Source organism: Glossina fuscipes, unplaced genomic scaffold, assembly GCF_014805625.2.
Source record: "Glossina fuscipes isolate IAEA_lab_2018 unplaced genomic scaffold, Yale_Gfus_2 90, whole genome shotgun sequence".
NCBI classification, from domain to species: domain Eukaryota; kingdom Metazoa; phylum Arthropoda; class Insecta; order Diptera; family Glossinidae; genus Glossina; species Glossina fuscipes.
The window spans coordinates 1,937,330-1,959,123 of NW_023998444.1; the positions used below are offsets into that span (position 1 = coordinate 1,937,330).

The following is a 21,794-nucleotide window of genomic DNA, read 5'->3' on the forward strand; positions in this document are numbered from 1 at the left end:
TATAAATTGTTCTTAAACGTTATTCAACTAATTCCGCAATCTCTCTCTCATAATCAGCGAAAATCTGCGAATTAACAAGTTGGCTTTCTACACCATACATCACTTGTGGTAGAAGGTTACACCACATTTTATTATACCGACTGATTCGGAATATCCTTCTGGTTGAATGTAAAATTGTCTGTCCATCTACCCTTCTCTCTATCTGTCCGTCTGTTCTGTCTTCTGACTCCGACAGTGATACATTTTGGGCCAAATAAATAATATATAAAAGTTTCAATCACTTTCCATTATTAGTTTATAAAAAGTCTTTATGCGAATAATCATATTAAGCGAAATATTGGAAAGTTTTTAGCGGTTGCCCATATTAGGTTATAATGCTTTCACTTATTTTCTTATGAAAACTTTAATTCCGTCTTTTAGATGACTTCAAGATCACTTAGGATTGCATTTCATTTTCATATACAAATGGCACTTGCTTAGAGATATTTAAGACTCTTTTTATAAAGAAAGAAATATATTAACCATTACATCAATTATCCATTAAATAACATTAAAGCATGATTTCAATGTTTTTCCATGTTACTCATTAAAGTAACGTTTATAACTCAGACAAGCGCATGGTTTATATGATATGCCTCAGTGTTAATTTAAAATTCAAAGCCAATGCTGGTTAAAAAAATTTTAATGAAAATTCAAATAAACCACAAACATAAAAAAAAAAAGAAGAAAAACCACCAGACAATTTTTTTTTTTAATATAAATTATATGAATACACATATATAAAAATATTCTATATACATATATACATACAATGTATAAAAGTATATGGATGTCTCCTAAATAATTGTTTTAAATAAAATTTTTTAGAAAATAACACAAGTTTTTTGGTTGATGATGAAGTAGGACTTTGAAGAGGTCTCTTCATTTATTCTCGATTAGTTAAAGATTCTGACTCCAGTTTATATAATTTAGTGATGATGTCGAACATTGAAACAGTAGACTGAAAATGAATACTGGGTTTTTGCTGTAGAATACAGATTGCATCCAACCAAACCGAGTACGTAAAGAAATGATATTCGGTTTAGGTCGAATCTTTTATACCCACCAGCATACCCATAATCGTAGTCTTACCAATTTTATCCTATCGTAGCGTCTTAAAGTTCCTAGGTCAATATTAAGGAGTTTTGTAGAACTTTTAGATGAGTGTATTAACGGTAGGCACGGCCGTGTAGTGTCATTTTTGGAATAAATAATCGATAGAGTGTACAATGGTTTTACCAATGTAACAGAAGGTCCCTAGAACCCCCTCTCTCTGCAGCTATTCATATAAAAACATTTCAAAGACACACGCCAGTGTATCAAATTTCATCACAATGTTTTAAATAACGCCGCCTACACGTTGACCAAAACACGGACGGATGGATAGACAAATTCGTGCGGGTCTATCTCAAGACCATTGAGGTATTGCACACACCTCTAGCCATGTTAACAGTTTAAAAAATAAGGGGTAGTTGACCCTTTTTTTGGGCTAGAGGTAAAAATAAATGATAATATTCGACGAGTATGGTGAACGATTACTAGGCGTACGGTTAACTGTTAAGAAAAAAAAAAAAATTATTTTTGCCATATATTAGAAAATGGCAACACTGGAGCCATTCTTACGAAGTTGTAATCGGTGGAAGAGGCTATGCGGCAAGCAGTGCAACTGCTTCAAACTAAAGTTCTTTATGATTTAAAACTTTACCACATACGCAAATGTTTCTTTGTGTCATTCTTAACTATTTAAGGCATCATTTTAAGTCAATAAAACAAGAATTCATTTTTGAAAAATTTATGATGGCCTTACCCCTATTTCTTGCAATGCTTTCCCTGTCTTCTTCGATTGCTTTTAAATTGATATTTATTGCACAGAAAATTGAAGCAAAATACATTGATAATCTAAACAAATTAGGATTTAAAGTGTTTTCTTCCGAATATCGTCAGAAACACCCATAAATTTATGTAAACATTACGAACGTATACATATATATATATATATATATATATATCTATGCACCAAGCACAACGCAATATATATATATAACAAGCACCAAGCAATATGCACATTACTTTCTGTATTGCTGCACATACACATATCTATATATGAATGACTATATAATTAATGTAACTAATGTTATTCTTTACACATAAGCTTAGTATGACTGCTATTGTATAAGTATTCCATGAAAAAAAAGGTAAAGCATTCACTGTACAAACGCTGCTATTATGCCCACAAAGGAACGAAAATGGTATACTAAATTAGGCCTTTATCTTGTGCAACACAGTAGCACGCACCAGGGGATTTCGTCTCGAATTTCTTATCATTCCCTCTGTGTCTATCTGTTTGTTTGTTCGTTCGGTCATCCGCTGATTCGTCCAGTCGTCCACCTGTCTGTTGTTCGTTTCTTTACACAATGTAGTTCACTTGTCTGCACGATCGCCCAATTATCTGTCTGTTCGTCCAGGCCGTCCAAATTTCCGTCCATAGCTTTCTACGCTTGTCGTTTCGCCTACACTATCAATCGGTCTAGTAGTGCAGAAGCAAGGGAGCTTCAAGCATTATCCCATTCATTGGAGAGAGCTTGTCAGAAAGTGTTCTGAGATTAAGTCGCGAGGTAGGTACCTACATACCACTCTCAGGTTAAAAGTTTTTTTGCGTGTCTATCCATGCTTTCGTGCATTTCTACCTTCGCCCGAGCATGGTTGGTTATTATCCTTATGCACGTAGAAATTGTTATAAAATACTCAAACTTAGCCAATATATATATATTTTGTTTTAACGGTGGATTCGGTAATTCGGCCGATCCATTCCAATACCAAAAATTAAACAAAAGCTCTTGAAGTTTTATAACAAGAAAATACATGATACAGTCTTCAAATGTTTCCATGTAACCAGCAATCAACAAACTTGAACAACAAGATGTTAACAGACAAGTTCCTCCTCTTCGTCCTCAGTGTAAAGGAAACTTTAATAGATGAGCTGATGCACCTAGAGTTACCAATTCTAACTACACTTTTTTAACTTATGGTTTTTTTCTTACGGTTTTAGAGGGTGCATCACATACGCACTTGAAGGGGTTTTTTTTATGTGTTTACATAAGTTTTAGTTTACTTTTACAGGTAGAAGTATTTGTGTAAAAAATTGAAGGAACAGACTCTTCTTTTTTATACACATAAATATAATTTTTAAAAGCAATTAAATGAAACTAATTATTATAAAAAATAAACATATTAAAAATGTATATAAGAAAACAAGTTAAATAAATGTTTACAGCACATCCAACTCGGCTAAGTATTTCTTTTTGAAAACATTTGCATAATTCTTTTTGAAATCTATTAAAAAATAATTTTCCAAGAATAAATAAAAACTTGAAAAATTTCGTTTACTCTGCTTCTTCTTTTCTTTTTTCTGGGACATTGTTTCACCGACGAGAAAACTTGAATGCATAAAACTAACGATAGCAACAGTAATCGTACTGCTTGAGTATATTTGTATGCATTTTTCGTTTTCATAATTATATTGCGTTAGTTGTTATCGGATTTTGTTTTTGTTTAGTTATGTTTTAAAACAAAAATTGTAATTAAATTCATTTTTGCTTTCACTTGTGCGCTGTTGTTTATTCATTCGTTATTATCGTTACATTGCGAGGTATAACGTATTATTTTTGTTTACGAAAACAAAAACGCACAACAATACTTATGTGTGCAGTATAGTAGCGAGTGTATATTTGCTTTATTTCTCTACTGTGAAATAATTCTGTTAATTAAATAATAACAAAAACGTTGCAATCTATGTTCTTAGTTATTATTAAAGAGAACGCATACACAAATAATGAAGTTACTTGTAGTTGTTCTTCGTTGAAATTTGAGATAAAACTCTACGTAATTAAGGACATAATTTCCATAAAATTTTGTTGATAATCAAATGTTTATGTTTTTGCTTCAATTTGATAAGAAATAGATTTGCAAGAACTTCTTTAAGTAAAAGATAATAACAACTAAAAATACAACATTAAATGTCGAATAGCATCCTGCAGGTATTCTTATAAAGATTTTCCACAATTAAGAGTTATATGAGAAGTAGTCAAGAAGTGCTTCGACGTGAAATATTTTGCAATAGTGTTCATCCTTGGTCCAAAAAATAACAAGGCGCCGTTATTCACCAGAATAACTCAAAAATTGCGTAGAACGCAAGAAAAAAGACAGACAAACGTACAGGCAAGCTTAAATTGTTTCATCAAGTGGGATTTAGTAAAACATGAGTTTACTTCGAGCCCTTCTAGGTGTTCCATACATCCGCACAAACTTAATTTGGTTTTTTTTAAGCACTTCGATCAGATATTATATGTATTCATAATGAAAAAAAATAACTACAAAGAAATCGCTTAAAATTCTATATAAAAACGAAACTGACACATTTTGGGCACTTTACTGCACTTTAAAACACTATAAAGCTAGATTTTAGCATCATTATAAAAATATATAGTAGAAATAGATTTTATGCCTCTCCCACAAATACGCTATGAAAACCAAATAATCAGGCTTCAAAGCTATTCCAGAAGTGTGTTATCAAGTCACTACAAAAGTAGATGGCTGGGGCAGCCGCAAAATATACAATAAAACTGTATTTCAGAAGCATCCTAAAAATGTACCATAAAAATAATCTAAAGCAAGTTTTAGACGCCTTTCAAATATAGCAAAACGCTAAAATAGATGTAAGAGGCATACCGTATCTGTAAACTTGAGAGGCATCCTAGAAATACGCAACGGAAATACTGTAATTGTGGATTTTAAAGCATCTTAGCAATATGTGCTATGAAACCACTGCAAATATAAATTTTTATCATTCTAGAAGTGCCGCCCAAGAACACGTGTTCATATAAGAAATTGGGGGGAAAATATTGTAACCACTCGGTCGTACAATCCGCTACGAGAGATTTGTATAAGAGGTTAAAGGAATGACGCAAGTTGACCGAATGCTTTTACGTCTTAGCTGCAATAATTAAAGCAATAATAATTGATATAACTATTAATAATTATGTAGAATTAATACAAAAGAAAAAGTAAAAATTATAGATGAATGAATTTTGTATACATTCTTCAATGTTTTAATGTTCGTTGTTTTAGGAGAGGCTACTGTATATTATGAAACGATTACAAAAGTAAATTTTAAAGGCGTCCTAGACATGCATTACGAAAACATTCATAATAGAACCAGATTTTACAAACATCCCAGGAACGTAAAAGTACATTTTAGACGCATTCCAGAAATATACCATGAGAACACTAGAAAAAGGAGATTTCGTACGTGTCTAGATGTCTACTATGATGTCTACTATAAGGGCAAGAAGTGTACTACGAAAGCGATAAAAAGCAATAACGTTCACATACCTCCTAGAAACACTAAAAAAACACCGTAATAATAGATTTGCGATGCATCGCAGATATACTACGAAAACATTACAAAAAGTAGAATTCACTTTCGACCTAGAAGTATGCTATAAAACTAACGTAAAACAAAATTTTTAGTGCACCCCAAAAGTAGACTAGGAAAGGAATGAAAAAGAAGATTTCATGATATGACTACAAAAAGAAATTTCAAAGACATATCTGAAATATTCTATCCCCCATCCGCCTGAGTAACCGAAGGCGAGGAAGTCAATGGTCGTGGGTTCGAATCTCAAGTGCTTTTAAGAGTTTAGTCTTAGAATTTATTTCTCTGGGGAAATTAATAATAATATTAGTAATAATAAAAATAATTCTATCCCAATTATAGAATGTATATATGTATCCGAAAAAGAAACCCTGGTAATCTCGTAAGATACCCTCAAAAAGTTGTTCACCCACCCGATTATTCCATAACACATAATAAACACTTGTATTGCTGTTGCAACAATCACAAGCAAAAATAAATATAATAAATAATTATAATATCGAAGCAGAGATCAATACTTAAACTAAACTTGTAAAGAGAGGGGAGATGATGATTTTTCAGTACACAAGAATTGTTATAAAAAAAAAATTTGAAAGCTCAAGTTTTCCTTCATTTAATACTTAATTAAATAACAATGTAATAGCAATTGAGGACAACATGAAACTTTGCTTGTTTTCAAAACACTTTTTAATTTAATTCATTTTCCATTTTTAAGGTTTTGTTAATTTCCTTTTTACATTATTTACCTAATTAAGGTCTTGAAAAAATTTGTGTTTTTTACTTTTGGTAATAATTCTCAGATCGTAATCATTGTAAAGTAATTAATGTACGTGTTTTTCTTAAACCTATTTATTAAAAAACCGATTCATCCAATATTTTTCTTTAGTGATTTACTTACGTATCTATTTTCTCTCAGGCTATTGCTAGCTATAATTTTTTTCTTTGGGTATTTGTCTTTTCCAAGTCATTTGTTAAAGTAATCAAATGCAACAAGAAAAATACATAAAAATTGTCACACTACACTATAGGAACGGTATGCTATGTGAAATATCATTTATGCGAATGACGGAAACATAAAGCTATGCTCAGTAAAGCGTCTAGAATACCGCGACTTTCGAAAAGTAAAAGGCATTTAAAGGACCGGAACTAATTAACATCGGTATTTAAATAAATATTGCGGGAAACGTTTCCCCAATAATAGGACCAATAATAGGAAAAATAAAAGTAAAAAATAGATTATAGGTATAAGGTGTTCATTGAAGTGTGGACTCCAGTGATACCATCTAAGGTTGTACAACTACCCTACAGCGATAACAAAAAGAAACCACCGATACGAAAGTGCCTCGCCATTGCGTTAAAAAGATTTTAAAAAAATAATATTTGGTAAAAGAGGGCAAGAAATAAGCTGTAGATATACCAATGACGCTCCGAGCAGAAGGCTTCAGAAAAGTTGCACTACAGAAATAAATTTTATAATTCTCCCAAAAGTATGCTATTGTCAGATATGCGTATGTGGCAATGCTTTCATACTAAATTGCTAAATTCTTATATATGAATCGAAATATTATTGAAATAACCGTATTTAAGATGGGATAGTATTTTTCCACTTTCACTTCCTACATCACAGCTAAAAAAACTGGAATGTGAAAGCAAAAAGGACCTTTTAAGTATTCCAAAAAGTAGTAGTCACAAGGCCTAACCAAAATATAAGCATCTGAATTGAACATGGACTGGAACATAATTTACATTTTGTTTGTGCTTCGTCTAGGCCTATGGACAGTTTCAAAGTACCTTTTGAGAACTTGTGAGCCCGCCTGTCGGCCGTAAATCTATCGCGGGGGTATACTAGCTGGGCGCCGGGCTCCTCTACAACAATATTTGTTTTCTCGGGACGCTTTACGCTTTCGGTTTACGTATGTCAAGAGCAATGAGGTTGCTTTCTGTCGTCTAATTTTAATTTAATCTCTCAAGACAAAGTTTTAAGTTTACTGTAAGAAAAAAATAATCCTACTTTTTCGCAGGCGTTGTGTTCGCTTGACTGCCCATAGTATAGAAGAGCTCGCACAAGATGGAAGTTGTCGGTCTCTCGATCCGGACGACGATGGAAGTCATCTGATTCGGACTTCCTTCAAGGTTCCTAACTTGTCTTAACACTTCCCCTCCGGGACGAAGGACATGTGAGATCAAAACGAGAGACGACTTTATCTACTCGCAAAGTTAAGGACTTACCATTAAAGAAAAATTGAATTGATTTTTAAATAAGAAAATCAAATTTAATATCTGAAATAAAGTTCTGCTTAAACCGGAATATAACCTTTAACACTACTTTTTATTTAATCTTTTTTTTTTTTGTAACCTTAATTGCTTTATGTAATATATCCTAAGTTTTCTTCTACCAATTATTTTCTTGCCATTTCTTTTTTACATCGTTTGAGCAAACTTTTCTTAATAAATATTTACTTTCTACGGCAGTAAATTATGGTCTCAATGATTTAAAATTCATTGAACATGCACACAGAATGTATATGTATGCACATGTACACGTATAGGGATAAGCATAGGCAGAATATTATCGTCGTCGGTTGTCCCTTGCTTAATACACAACACAAGTTCTGTTTACTATCTTGACCTTATTAATAAACAATTAAATGCTGATTACTTTAATCTCTTGAGAATTGATTTGCAAATTGCATTATTTTACTAACAGAATTTTAGGTGAATGTGTTTGCGAAGGTGTTTTAACCTTGGTATAGACGGCCAGAAATTGACAGTCAACGATATGCAAGGAAGCTTGATATAAGGAACGGTTAAGAAATTGCGTATAAGTGTCATTGCCGTTTGCGTCAAATACGGTTGACCGCTGAGAGTGCAGTTAAAGGAGAATGTTTAATTGAAGTGGTTTTGTCATGTTATATATATATATATATATATGTATAGAAATATATATAGAAATATATATAGATATATATACAGAGATTTATGTATTTATTAGGTGTTTGCAAAAATTTTGATCACTTTTTTACTTGAAAAAAGAATTTATTGTAGAAAATTGCTATAATATGCATTTGTCATAAAGGTTTCCATCATTTTCTACAACATTTTGCAATAGTCTTGCTAACGTGGCGGTAGCACGTGAAAAGAACTTATATTGGTTTGACAGCTATCAACTAATCAACCCATTTTCCCATTTCTTTAACTTTGCGGACACCTGTGTCAGCCAAGCCACGCTGAACAAATGATATTTAGGAGGCATCATGTCCGTTGTGGCAGAATTTCCCATTCGAGCTGCAACAGTGATATCCTGGACAACTTTTGCAGCAAGTGCCAAATAAATGGCATTTTCAGTAAACTCGTGTCACCGCTTTTAAGCCGCTGGTACGAAAACCGACAATTGGGATATGATAGAGTATCACATCACATAAACAACAAGAGTAATGAATTTGGAAGTAGAAAAATTTCGAGCGCTCCATGATTAGCGATGGCGTACGCTGAATGAATCGATAATATTAAATGGCAGACTGTTATTTGATGTAGAAGAAGGTCAAAACCATCGAGTTCAACCGTTATATAGCGTTATCTGCCCATTTCTTTATCATTTCTATTTGGCGAAGTCGCTGATCAACATTCTTGCAAACACCCAATATGAATATAGATATATACGTGTGTATGTATGTGTATGTATGTGTGTATATAAGTATATGTGTGATATATATGTGTATACGTTTGTGTGTATGTGTGTTTATGTATGCGTGTGCGTGTGTGCGTGTATGTTCATATGTCATACTTACCGTTTCTGACGTAAACAAGTCAGCATCTCTTCATTGTCATCATTTAAAGGACAATTAAGGCCATGAGCAATTTGCATTGTTAGCTGTAGCGAATAATTGCTGGCTGCCCAATCAGACATAGCGGAACCCGACATTAATATGGCACGATGAAAAAGGCCTTTTAATTAAATATGAAATCGAAATGCAACAACAATATAATTGCATTCGCCAACATATAAACACATTACGGCAAATACGATAAAGCATAGAATATATCTTACTTACCCGAGGCAACTGGTGATATCATCAGGTAATTAACACATGCTGCCCCCGTTGTGTGACCCATTAAAGTGACGCTATCCTTGTCGCCACCAAAATAACCGATATTCTCTTTGATCCAATGTAATGCAGCAATTTGATCTAATAAACCAAAGTTGGCTACGGTATTCTCATTAATGCTAGGCCTCATAAAACCTGAAGTGGGCAAAAAAGAAAAAAAAAAAAACAATAAAAGGAATTTTATTGTAATTTTATCTTTTTTATTAACATTCGCAAGAGCTCGCGACTGCTTGCGGCTCTTAACACACCGCTTACCTAATATACCCAAACGATAATTTACTGTAACAACAATAATTTCACCATAGCTTGCCAATACCGAACCATCGTAGGCATTACCACTATTCCAGTCGAATGACTCGCCGTGAATGTATACAATAACCGGATAGAGAAATTTACGTTGAAACAATGCCGCTGTAACGTCATTCTCACTCGGCACATAAACATTCAAATACAAACAATCCTCATTTTCTGTTTTTAGATAAGGCAACAAACGTGTCCAGTATTTGTAACGGCCTTTGGATAGTTTAGCAGCTGCTGCACTACCACTTGACATCGCTGCAGTGATATCAGGCAATTTCTGCGGACACGCAGATGGTAAGTGGTGAGCCATTTTCAAGCCTTGCCAGGGCAAAGGAGCGCCTAAAAATAATACAAAGCAGAGAAAAAAAAAAAACAAAAAAAAAACCAAATAAAACAATAAGCAATGACAACAATAACAACAATAGCAACAAAAACGACAACAACGATAGTTACAAAAATTGAATAAGTTCAAGCAAATACGAGAAAAAAATAAACAAAAATAGAATATAAAGAAAACAGAAAACAAAAAAAAAAAAAAACTAGAAGAAGAAAAAGAAAAATACTACACAGTCCAGCAATCTCATTGATTTAGTTTTCAATATAGGCAGCAAGTAAATGAATTGCACGGGTTTGTAGACAAAGGCTTGTGTGCTTTCTACTAAAACGATTGCTTAGTTGAATTTAAATTCTTTTTGTTTTGTATTTTCGCTGCTCTTCGCATTGATTTTAGTTTGTTATTCTGTTTGTGTTGTTTCAAAATGATTTCCAAGATAATTTAGATAGTATCAAAGCGCAGGGATTGAATTAAAATTTCATGAAGTATTTGAGGATAAAATGTAAAAAATTTTTTCTTTTTAGTTTTTTATTTTTTTTTATTTATTTTTTTTTTTAGAAAAAAAAAATACCGTTTTAAGCTTAAACGAACATTCTTTTGATTTTCCTTCTCAAATCTGTGTAAATAAACTTAGGATTTACATGTTGTATAATCTTTAAGAGAGGAGAGCATCACATCTGTGTAAATATGAAACCGGAAGTTTCCCATTTTTCTAGCAAAACGGATGAGCATGAGAGGTTGAACATTCCTAACATAGCATTCTTGACATCGCACATCACTTTTAGTGTACTTTCGGGCATACTAAGTTTGTGCGGGTGTGTGTAACGCCCAGGAGGGCTTGAGCTAGACGCGTTCTTCCAATTTCTGAAACGATCTAAATTTGTCTATCCGTCCGTCTGATTTATTTTGTTGTGTTAAAACTACACGTTTGCAATTTTTGAAAAATTTTGATGAAATTTGGTACAGCGACGTGCCTTGTGTCATGACCGAAAGCTATTGAAAATGGCTTACATCGAGACCATCTCCCATGCAACCTCTTATTTTGAAAAGTTGCTATACGAATAACTGCATGAAACGAAGTGTTTTATGGCATTTAATAGTGGGTCATATCTTATCGCTCTGTCTTTGCCTCATTTGTCATAGCTTGGATATCTGGCTATAATAAGCAGTAGTAATGGCAGATAAAAATACTTTGAGAGGAGTTTCTCTTTGCCTGAACCAATTAAAAGAAAAAATTTTTTTGCTTCGTACCGTAAATGGGGACATAAAATGAATTTATTTAAAGAATTCCAGGTGCGAAAATTCATGGATAGCATGCCATCCGCATTGCTTATGAGACTTTCGCAGCAAGACGATATTTTCTGTGTTTGGTGAGATCAGAAGAGTGTGGTGTACTATTCACCTTGAAAGTTGCGGTAAAACGATTAATGCCACGTCTTACTAACATCATTAATCGACTCGAGCTGTTTGCTGTTCAAGAAGCGGTTCAAATACCAAACAAAGCAACACAAAGTTGTTTTTTTACATGGCAATCGTCCTGCAAAACCGGTTCCAGAGACATTGGAATCCAGCCTCTTTCCATCTATCATTTGTTTGCATCGATAGGGCACGGAAAAGCTTCACTTGCCAGAACGTACGAAGATGATAAGACGGAAAAATGTACATATTCACACAATACACTTTTATCTTCTATGCACATATTCCGGTTCCATATATACATGTCTGGGTAAGTAAGGAGTAATCCATAGAAATAGAAATCATGTGCCGAAGAAAATTATTAGGTCAGGTAGAGGCTCAAGAGACGCCCGTTCGTTAGGTTAGGTTACGTCCGTCCTCTTGTTCGTTAAATGGTAAGTAACTGCTGTTCTTTTAGTTGTGACGGTCTGAAGGGTGTCAGCGAGTCGAAAGTGGAAAACCCCTTCCTCATCTCACCGCCTAACTAGCTCAAAAAGAGCACATACATCGGTCTCATATGTCTTCTATTCTCCTAACGCGGCACGTTCGAGTCGCGAGAAAATTTAATGCTCTTACCAAAGATTTAAAATCATCTAAAACGCCCTGAGCATGTCAACTAGGAATCATTTACATAATTATTTCTAGGCACAAATATTCCGAAATGATACCAGAACAAATCATTTAGACTTCGCTGGTTTAAGGTACGAAGAAATCGGAAGGATCTGACATTTAATAGCGAGCCCAAATTGCAACATTTAACTCATTCAAGGAACCTAATGTGAACTAACGATAATGAAGCTGATAACCGGAATCCTATTAAATTAGGCCTACGCATTTAGGTGCATGAATAAACTGGCGTGCTAGTCCAAGGTATAAGCCTACGGTTCCGGTTTTCGGTCTTTACCTTGTATTTTGAATTTTTCCCATTCCTTATACATTATGGCATAAATCATCGTTCATTGATGATTCCAGTTTTCAGTTCAGTTAACATTTGCAATTCAATAGACGCATTGAAACTCGTCATTGACACATAACATAACAGCAATTGTCGTTCGATATTGATCGGTAGCCAATAGTATTTATGTCTGCCGTTTACTTCACCAAATATTTATTTTCATTTATATTGTACTGTAAAGTGAAAGCAATAAACATAAATTATCGGATGACCTAAGGCGACAACGCCTAAAAGGTTACAATGGAAAGATAGCACCTTTTGATAAAGTACAATAACTCAATTTCGAGCAATATGTTTGCATTGTTCAATCTTTTGTAAAGTAAAATCACTTTATACCGGAAAAACAATGCACGCTCAATTTTTCCTTTCAGGCTACAATAATATTAAAAAAAAAAAATGCATTGTACCGGCAAATATGCTTCGTCAAGCATGCTCTCTTCAAATGGTAAGTATTTTACAGTGTTGCACTTTTCTTGTGACTGAGATTGAGCGAAAGTTGCTCAAAATCAGGCCTGCTATACGAGATACAGATCATAGCCGCAATTTTACACACAAAGTGGCAGAGGAATAAAGATATACACAGATAAAGTTATAATGCTTTCGACTACATACATAAAATAGATGAGGCCAAATGTGTTTCTTTGTCGTTTCAAAGGGGTCTCCCCGAACCACAATTCTTTTTTTGTTCTACACCAGAGGATGCTTGCTATCCCGTCAGAAAGAAGTAAAGAAAGGGAAAGAGATAGGGAGGTGGCCTTAACCTTAAGTGTTATGCCTTTACTGATTGAACATTCGCTATAGCTATACAACTATAGAGATTTGAGCCTGCGAAGAGTGACTTGGTGGTCGCGATTGTTATCTACTCATGTACTCTTGAGAAAATATTTAAACCGAAATTTGGAAACGAAACGCAGGCTAAATGGCAACATCATATGCAGCGACCTTAGCGAAAAAACGGAAAATAAAACCAAAGGATGTCCTCTCGACTTTGCACGAGACGATGCTGATTGGAATAATTTATAAGACTACCGACGAAACTTGGCTATACTACGAATCACCATAGATCCCAAATTCAGCTTACAAGTGGTCACCCACCACTACAAGTTGGGCGTAATAAGAAAGGATTTAAAATTGTTACGGTTTTTTGCGTTCGGCAATAAATGTGTGAGATAGGTTGCTCCAAAGAAGGGCGATATCCTTAAAGAATGAAGAGTAGCGTTTATCTTTATTGCAGTCTGGAGAAAATATCAGGGCCAACGGTTGAAAACGCCAACAAAGCCGGGTAGTCTTCTAAATGAACAAAGAAATCAGTTTTATCTCTGTAGAATAATGGTTGTGTATATGCCTAACATAGCTCACTTTACTCTAACTTTTAAAGAAATCAAAGACATTGCACATAACATCGCCACCCATGAGCTCTTGATCCGTTCGCTTCACGCGATCGAGTGCCTCCAGATATGATATAAAATTTCAGGTTAAGCGGGGGAAAACGTCGAGAAAGGCCACAAGTCTTCTTAATTGATAAAAAAATTAGTTTTGTCTCTGTGCACTTGCCGTGAACATACCTATACACAGGCCTAACATGGCCCATGTTACATCGCGCCATCGCGGTGTGTCGCCGCCTATGAACACCTGAGCTTTTCGCTACGCGGTTTCGAAATGCAGAGCTATGGCCCACATATGCTAATTGTAGTTTAATCTTGCTAGGATGTAGTTAGGGGCTATCATCGGATATGGTGATGTAGGAGTGCACTCACCGCTTTAAAACACTTAGATCATTAACTGCGTCTTCTATCTGTCTGTCCTTTTGTATTTTCATCGTTTGAAAGGAATGCGAGTCGTCTATATTGACATCGCGAAAGAAAAGGAGGTGTTCATCGTTTTTCTTGCGCGATAAAAGAAAGCATTGAGTTTTGGTGACGTTAAAGTTTGATCTGTCTCCTCCTACGCAAGTATTATTACAAGGTTACTCATCTCCCGGCCTTTGTTTTCTAACCCAATAGAGAGCGAGTGAGAGAAAGTGCTGTCGCCTGCAAATGAATAAATATAATTATCAATCAGCCGCAAAGGCGATTAATGAACACCAGGGGGAGAGAAAGAGAAAAAACACAGTCTCACTGTAGTCCTATATCTACGTGAAATTGTTTAAGTTCAATCCGTCGCTTATAACCCTTATCGAATGCTTTTTTTTGTTTATGCAGCTCGCTAAGAACCGACCGGAATTGCTGTCAACGCTATTAGCAATCGATTTGGTGAGAAGAAATATGAAGGTCCTATATGGAACTCTGGCCCAACTGCATTTTGCCAACCTCTCCTATACAGCTTACTTATAACCTTCAAAAGTTACTCTTGGGTTTTGGGAATTTTAATTAATGTCGAAGAAAACCAGTCAGTTAGAACTAACATCGGACATATAGATAAACTTGCATCTAAGCCCTAAGACAATGCGGTACAATCTTAGGTATTTACGTTACTAACGCATTGTCATTATTATTGTTGTTGCTGTTGCTGCTGTTGCTGTTGTTACGGTGTAAATACCACGGAAAATTCATTGTCCTATTAAAGTTGCGGTCAGTATTGTTGTTGCTACTATTATGTTTTCCGTTCAATTATGGAGAAAGCTTACTCACTGCTGTGGTTAAGCAAACTAGTGAGGTTTTAGCAAACCATAGCAATTGTAAATATGTACGCAATAAGTAAACAATGCACACCACGCACACCTTTATATTTTACAATAGTCTTACGTTTACATATCGTCTCTTTTTTATCACCGTAATACCGAGAAACCAGTGTCAATAGTGAATGTTTTGTTTGCTATAGATCGTAAAGTCAATTAAATGGATGACTGAGTTTATAGTTTTCGAACTTTTGCAAATATTTAAGATCATAAACGCATACACAGAGGGGCATGATGCAAAATTTAGGTTAACCTCAAAGAAAGCACATATGTTGCTGTAATCTCTACTTAAACGGCTTGTATGCGTTTTTATCAAGAAAATCCAATTGTGAAAAGTCCTTGAATTGATTTCATTTCTAATAATTTGTATTTACTGTATTAATACAAAACAAAGGCAATAACAATAGAAATGTTCATGATGATGACAATTGCTATTGTATTTATGTACTTGGGTGTGTATATTGCATTTCTTTTTCCTTTTTTTTTTTTTGTTGCTTAAAAAATTTACAAATTTTCTATTTTTGCATGGTATGTGAAGTAATTCATTAGAATATTATAGTTATTGCTGTTGCTATTGGTCTTGTTGCTACTGCTGATGTAATGCATATTGATTGAGAATTTTTGAATTTTGTTAAAGCATTTTTTTTTTTTTTTTTTTTTTTTCTATGCAGGATAAACTTTTATATAAACATATATCATAAACCAAAGCACACCCAGTCCGCATAGGTGTGTACTGGGTTTGGCTATATCTTGTATAGCTATGTATATGTGTTGCGAGAGAAAGAGAGATATAAAAACTTGGTATGGTTTGAAAGCCAAAGTTCTGTTACTACGCAATATGTGCATACAGTAGATGCATATGCATATATGTTTACTTACACATTACATACAACCACAACCATTTCCTGATTTTTTTTTTATATATATATATATATATATATATTTTTTTTTTTAACATCTTTGTTATATTTTGTGTACTCAGGGATCTTTTGTAAATAAACAAATGCAAAGCAGTTGTGCATATACAGGAATGTTTAAGAAAATAGCGGAGCTTTCAAATGAATATGAAAGGCATGTAAGGACGCTATGCTGGTACGCGCACCACGATTAATACAGTTATTCAGTTATGATGACTTTTGGAAATCTGATGTTATATGGGAAGACATAGTGATACTGACTGATTCTGAATCGATAAAAGGTGCCTCCAGCTTTCTAGATATTGCAAATATCCGTGCGAACTTAATATTCCCATGTGCCACAATTTGCGTTGAATATAGTAAGCGGTGATTCTATTAACCAACTATTTTTTGAAGTGCCGAGTATTCGTTACTTATTTAATAGTTATTTGGCTTATGAGAGATATGTCATAGCCAACAGTGTTGCGGAAATATTCCCGAGAATTACGATCCTTAACAAAAATGAATCAGAATTTCCAAAACATCCATCTGTTACACATCGTAGGCAGCAGCGACGCATCAATATTCGTCATAGCTCTAAAGCAGCTTAGATGCTTGATGTATAATCCGCAAAAACGTAGTTGTATAAAAGACATTATAAGATTTGTCTAACGACAAATTACTCATTCAGCCTGGAGATAAAATTAAAAATAAAATTGTAACTTTTTTTACACGGTGTTCATTCTTTTGTCTTAAAAAAAAATCCTCGATTTTTTAAAGTTTATTTATTCATTGCCCAAACATTGCATCATGAGTTTTTTTACTGTTTTCTTAACTCGAAGTGCCAAGGATTCTCATTCAACAAATGAGATCAAGGCGTCAAGGTTAAGACTTTATTGGTATTTTCCGACACGAAAGCTCTGTTTATTGAAACGTATGTTATTAAGGAGTTAAATGGAGTACGGAAGAATAAAAAGGAGAAGAAAGAAGACAAAAGGGAGAAAATGGGAGAGAATGGAGGAGATTTGGCATGGAGGGGGAAAAATGAGAAAAGTGCTATAAAGCGAATAGAATAAATATTAAATATTGAATAAATACTTTCGAGCATATTGATAATTCTCTTTATTTTTTGATCAACACGAAAGACTCAAAACGGACTTATAGAAGCTGATGGATCATCCAACGTCGAATTTTTGGTCAAAGAGTGAAATAGGAGGCAACATCTCATGATATTTATCCATATTTTCAACACAACTGTATATATATGCGCAAGTGTTTAGTTAGTTTATGTTTGACATGGATCACTTCAGTAATTGCTTTTATATACGTAACTATGCCAAGTTTTGTGATTTTATTCAACTCTACTAGGAATCCTTCATGTTCGAAACACACATTTCACACACGGATGTACACGCATACACCCAGAGCTATATACGTATACATCTATATATGTACGTATACATAGTGTAGCAATGTATTCTCCCTGAATGTAATAGGAGTAGAATTCATTATAAATATTATATAAGTTCGTATACGCGTGTTTATGGCTGTCTATGCGGTTGTTGTTTATGTATACGTTGTATTTGGATTTTCTTATTGAGGTTTTTTCCTACACATACATGCACGAACAAACACGCACTCACGTAAATGTTGTGGTTTGCGGTTCTTTTTTAAATATGCGCATATTTGACGAATTTCGCTTAACTATAACAAATATTTTGTTGCTTTATCATCACCATAATCATCAGAAGACTTGTAATTAGTGTTTTGCATGTCGGTTTGTTTATGTTTAGTTGCTGGCAAATATTTACAGAAAAATTAACAGTTTTACAACACTATAGCAATATATGGTGGTATAACTTAGTCATTCAATGCTTATTGGTTTCCCTATAATTTGTTTACAAATTACTTCACTTTTTACTTTTCACATTTTATGAAACGAAAATGATGTACTAATAACTGTTTCCTTCCATTTGTAATGGGCAGAAATAAGCCTTATGATCTCAGATATCTTGAATTATATTTCAACTAAGTCATCTATAGACGCTTCAATTGCCAAATCGATTAACTCCATAAAACAAGAAATTGAGAAAAATTATAAAATATTATACGTTGTTTTTTAAAATTCTTTTCAAATTAAACATTTGAAAATACGATGTAGACTGTATTATTGCAAACCTATTTGCTTTGACGACATATAGAAAGTATAAGATGGAATATACTTAGAGTAATTCTTATGATTACTACAATTTTTTTCGCAATTGGGTGAGTTAATTGACTGCCATCCGATCGGCAGCCACATGGCTACGAGCCTGTTCAGCCTTTTTGCAAGTGAGCGTCCTTTTCGATAGTATAGAGTTAATCAGATTGGCTTCTGGCATAAATTATTTATTTATTAGTCAATGGTTAAAACTTGGTGTTAATACTTATTATTAGAGAAATTTGTTCTGAATATGTACAGTTAGGAGCTAATAAAGTGCCTTGATATTAAAATTTAATAAAACTCCAAAAATGGAGTTAATTGATTTGGCAAGTGAAGCATTTCTATGTCTTTAGGCATTATAATCTCATGTAATTTAATTTATATGTGATATAAATTTTTGTCAAGTGTGGGTAGCATCATCAATTCGATTCGATTTGTTTAGACAATTCAATTTCGATTCCTAGTCTTTCTGCTCACTTTCCCTCGATCTTATTTAACAATTAGCCAAACTGATGTTAAAAAATCTTCGGCTTATATGGTACTTAAAATAGCCTTGATTATTTGCTTGTCTAACGGAAATTTCGACTTCACTGCCTTACTTCAAATATTGTTACCAGTTTTATTTCCCTTGTGTATGCTATGTTGTAAAAATAGCTAACACATGTCAACTTATTTCTCTATAAGAGAGACTGATATAGCGGACCTTTAATTGCTATTAATTGCTTTAATGCTTTCCTTACTACGTGTCCCGTTTTCAGTACCCGCAAAAAAAGAGATTAGTTCAGAGTTATCAAACTCTCTAGCGTGTACGAGAAATTGTGCGTGTAAATGGCATCTACTCAGAGGCCGACATCAATGCTACGACTATTTGATTCATACGAACCATTCAATTTGGACGGAGAAGTCTTATTATATAACTTCGTATAGGTGAGATAATTTTAGCTAACATGATATGCCACCACCACTTGATTTATAAAAAGCAATTGAAAACACTACAGGGGGGTACGATCCATCATTAAATACCCTATCTCACCTTACAGTTATTCATATAACGAACTTTTAAAAATAAGGCGTTATACGAAAGGTAATCGTAAGAGTAGTCCGATGAGAACCATTTACAACATCGTTCTTTCTTGAGCCAGGACGGGTCAGCGTGGAAAATTTCATTCAAATATCTCAAATATTGTGGTCTGAGGGTTGAAGACATGAATACAAGACGGATAGACGGACTCAACGACAAACAAGCTTTCTGAATCGATCAGTGTAATAAAAGGTGATTCTTAATAAGTAAACCCAAAAAATTCTGGATAAAAGCTTCCAATTAACCTCGGTTCCACGTGTTGTAGTCATTACATACAACATAGGTAAATTCTTGAAAGTAAATTCTTGGGAAGAAACAGATGACGGAATAAGTTTGCATCGTTTTAGAAATCGTTTTCTGACAATATACAGTGATAAGAAATCACGATTTGTTCACCTAATGTAAACGAGACAGTTCAAAAAGCGTATGTTAAGTTATTTTTATAAAGTAACTTACTATTATTTACTATTGCGTACATCATACCTAGCATGGATGTCATGTAATGCTCGCTTTTGGTAATACAAAATTCACTTTAATCCGTATGAAGGTTTTCTTATTGGTTTTAACTAAAAACAATCAATCAAATAATAAAGCAAAAATCTCGAAGTTATATTCAAAAAGAATTTTCAAATCCTTAATGTAAAACAAAAAATTAAAAAAATATGTATATCTTTTTATTTATTTTCCTGTTCTTGTTTTTAATAAGTTTATTACCTCAACATTCATATCATAATAGATATGATTTTATAAACAAAAAAAAAAAAAAAAAAACTATTTAAAATTATATTTCTCTTTGTTTCTAGTCGTTAACGAAATAAACTACGAAAATACCATTGACGCCAAAACTGATGTCATTGCTTGGTTTTTTAAAAGTCTCCCTGGTGTCTTGAAGTCTTGCTAACCTAATAAAATCTCTCATGCGAACTTAGTGTAATCAACATATTCACAGCAATTGGGGAATTGTATGCATGCACAACTGTAAAGAAAATCACAAATTTCTCTATATATATGCAGTAAAAATGAACGTACGTATGAGCGAGTAATATGCACTGCACTCGTATGTTTCGAAAAATGTAAACATTTACAAAGCAAGAGAAAAGAAAAATGAATAAAAATGAGTAATGAGTACAAGGTTGAACAAACCACAGCCCTGAATATTGCAAGCGATAAAAAGGATTTCTCTGTGAAACGATGGAATAATAAAATAAAACATTAATCAAAGTATGATGAAACAACGGCGACAAAGAGAAAGATAAAAATTATAGACATAGTTTAAACTGAATTTGTATAAACAAACACTAGTTGCTTTTGATAGAAGCAAGAAGAATTTTAAGAATTTTAACAATTTTTTATTGTTATTGTATATCATATACTATATGCTCTGTATTTGATAAACCAAAAGACTGGCATATATTAAAGACTGTCGAAACGGTTAATACCAATACTAATGCTGATAACAATTAATTGATTTGAAAGTTTCGGTACACAAAAAACGGCCAGAATACCAAAAAAAAAAAAAAAAAAAAAAAAACAGGATAGCAACTTTTCATATGTCCATCCGTCCGTATTGCAAGATTAATTCTCCCCGACAAAAATTTCAACTGAAGTATTAAATGTTATGTTTTTTCTTTTGTTATCACGTTTCACATATATACAGGATGGCTTGAGAGAATTGGTGTCGCCAAAGACTTGTGACTCGTAAAGCAATCTTTTGAAAAAAACATTAAAGAACCGTCAGACGTCTGATCGAGATAGACAAAGACTGAAACTGTTTCTACTGTTTCTGCTGTAATACCCCAGATCGGCCATGGAGCTGCGCTTGGAACAGATCCGCTGTAAACAGTAAACAATGTGATGCACATATTTTTCCGGACAATGCCGTATTCCCAAGGTCAGATATAAAAGAGAGCTGTTTTCCTCATCCTAAAGCGCTTAGCATTTTGACAAAATAATCTTAGCATATCCTTCTAGGTAAAACGAGGTTGCCCATTGTAAAAAATATATTAGCTTTTCACCATGTCTGAGAGCGCTCTTTGCAAGTGCAAGTCTCTGAAGTTGACTTCAAGCTTTTAATAAAATTATGTGTTATATTTTATCTTTGTATGGTATGTAATAAAATGGGAACATGCGTTGCTTTCAATGCCGAAGCCTTTAAGAGGAAAAATATGCATTGACGGTATGAATTTTTAAGAGAAAACTTTTAAAGATCACTTTTCGGAACATACTATATGTAATAAGGTTTAGTAAATGTTAAGAATTGTATAGATTTTTTATATTTATTGTCGAAACTAAGTCAAGATCAAGTCAGATCAAG

General features: G+C 33.6%; 1 protein-coding gene across 2 annotated transcripts in view; it reads right to left on the reverse strand.

Moving 5' to 3' along the window:
* Positions 1 to 21,794, reverse strand: part of LOC119638509 — a 125,194-nt gene that overhangs the window by 82,998 nt on the left and 20,402 nt on the right. For both annotated transcript variants that reach the window (XR_005247444.1, XM_038035326.1), the window contains 3 exons: positions 9,835 to 10,218; positions 9,526 to 9,714; positions 9,262 to 9,418 (listed from right to left, as the gene is read on the reverse strand). Coding sequence is in view for 1 of the 2 variants with exons in the window: in XM_038035326.1 (XP_037891254.1) it covers positions 9,262 to 9,418; positions 9,526 to 9,714; positions 9,835 to 10,218 (730 nt within the window). In the remaining variant the exon portion in view is untranslated. The remainder of the gene's footprint in view (positions 1 to 9,261; positions 9,419 to 9,525; positions 9,715 to 9,834; positions 10,219 to 21,794) is intronic.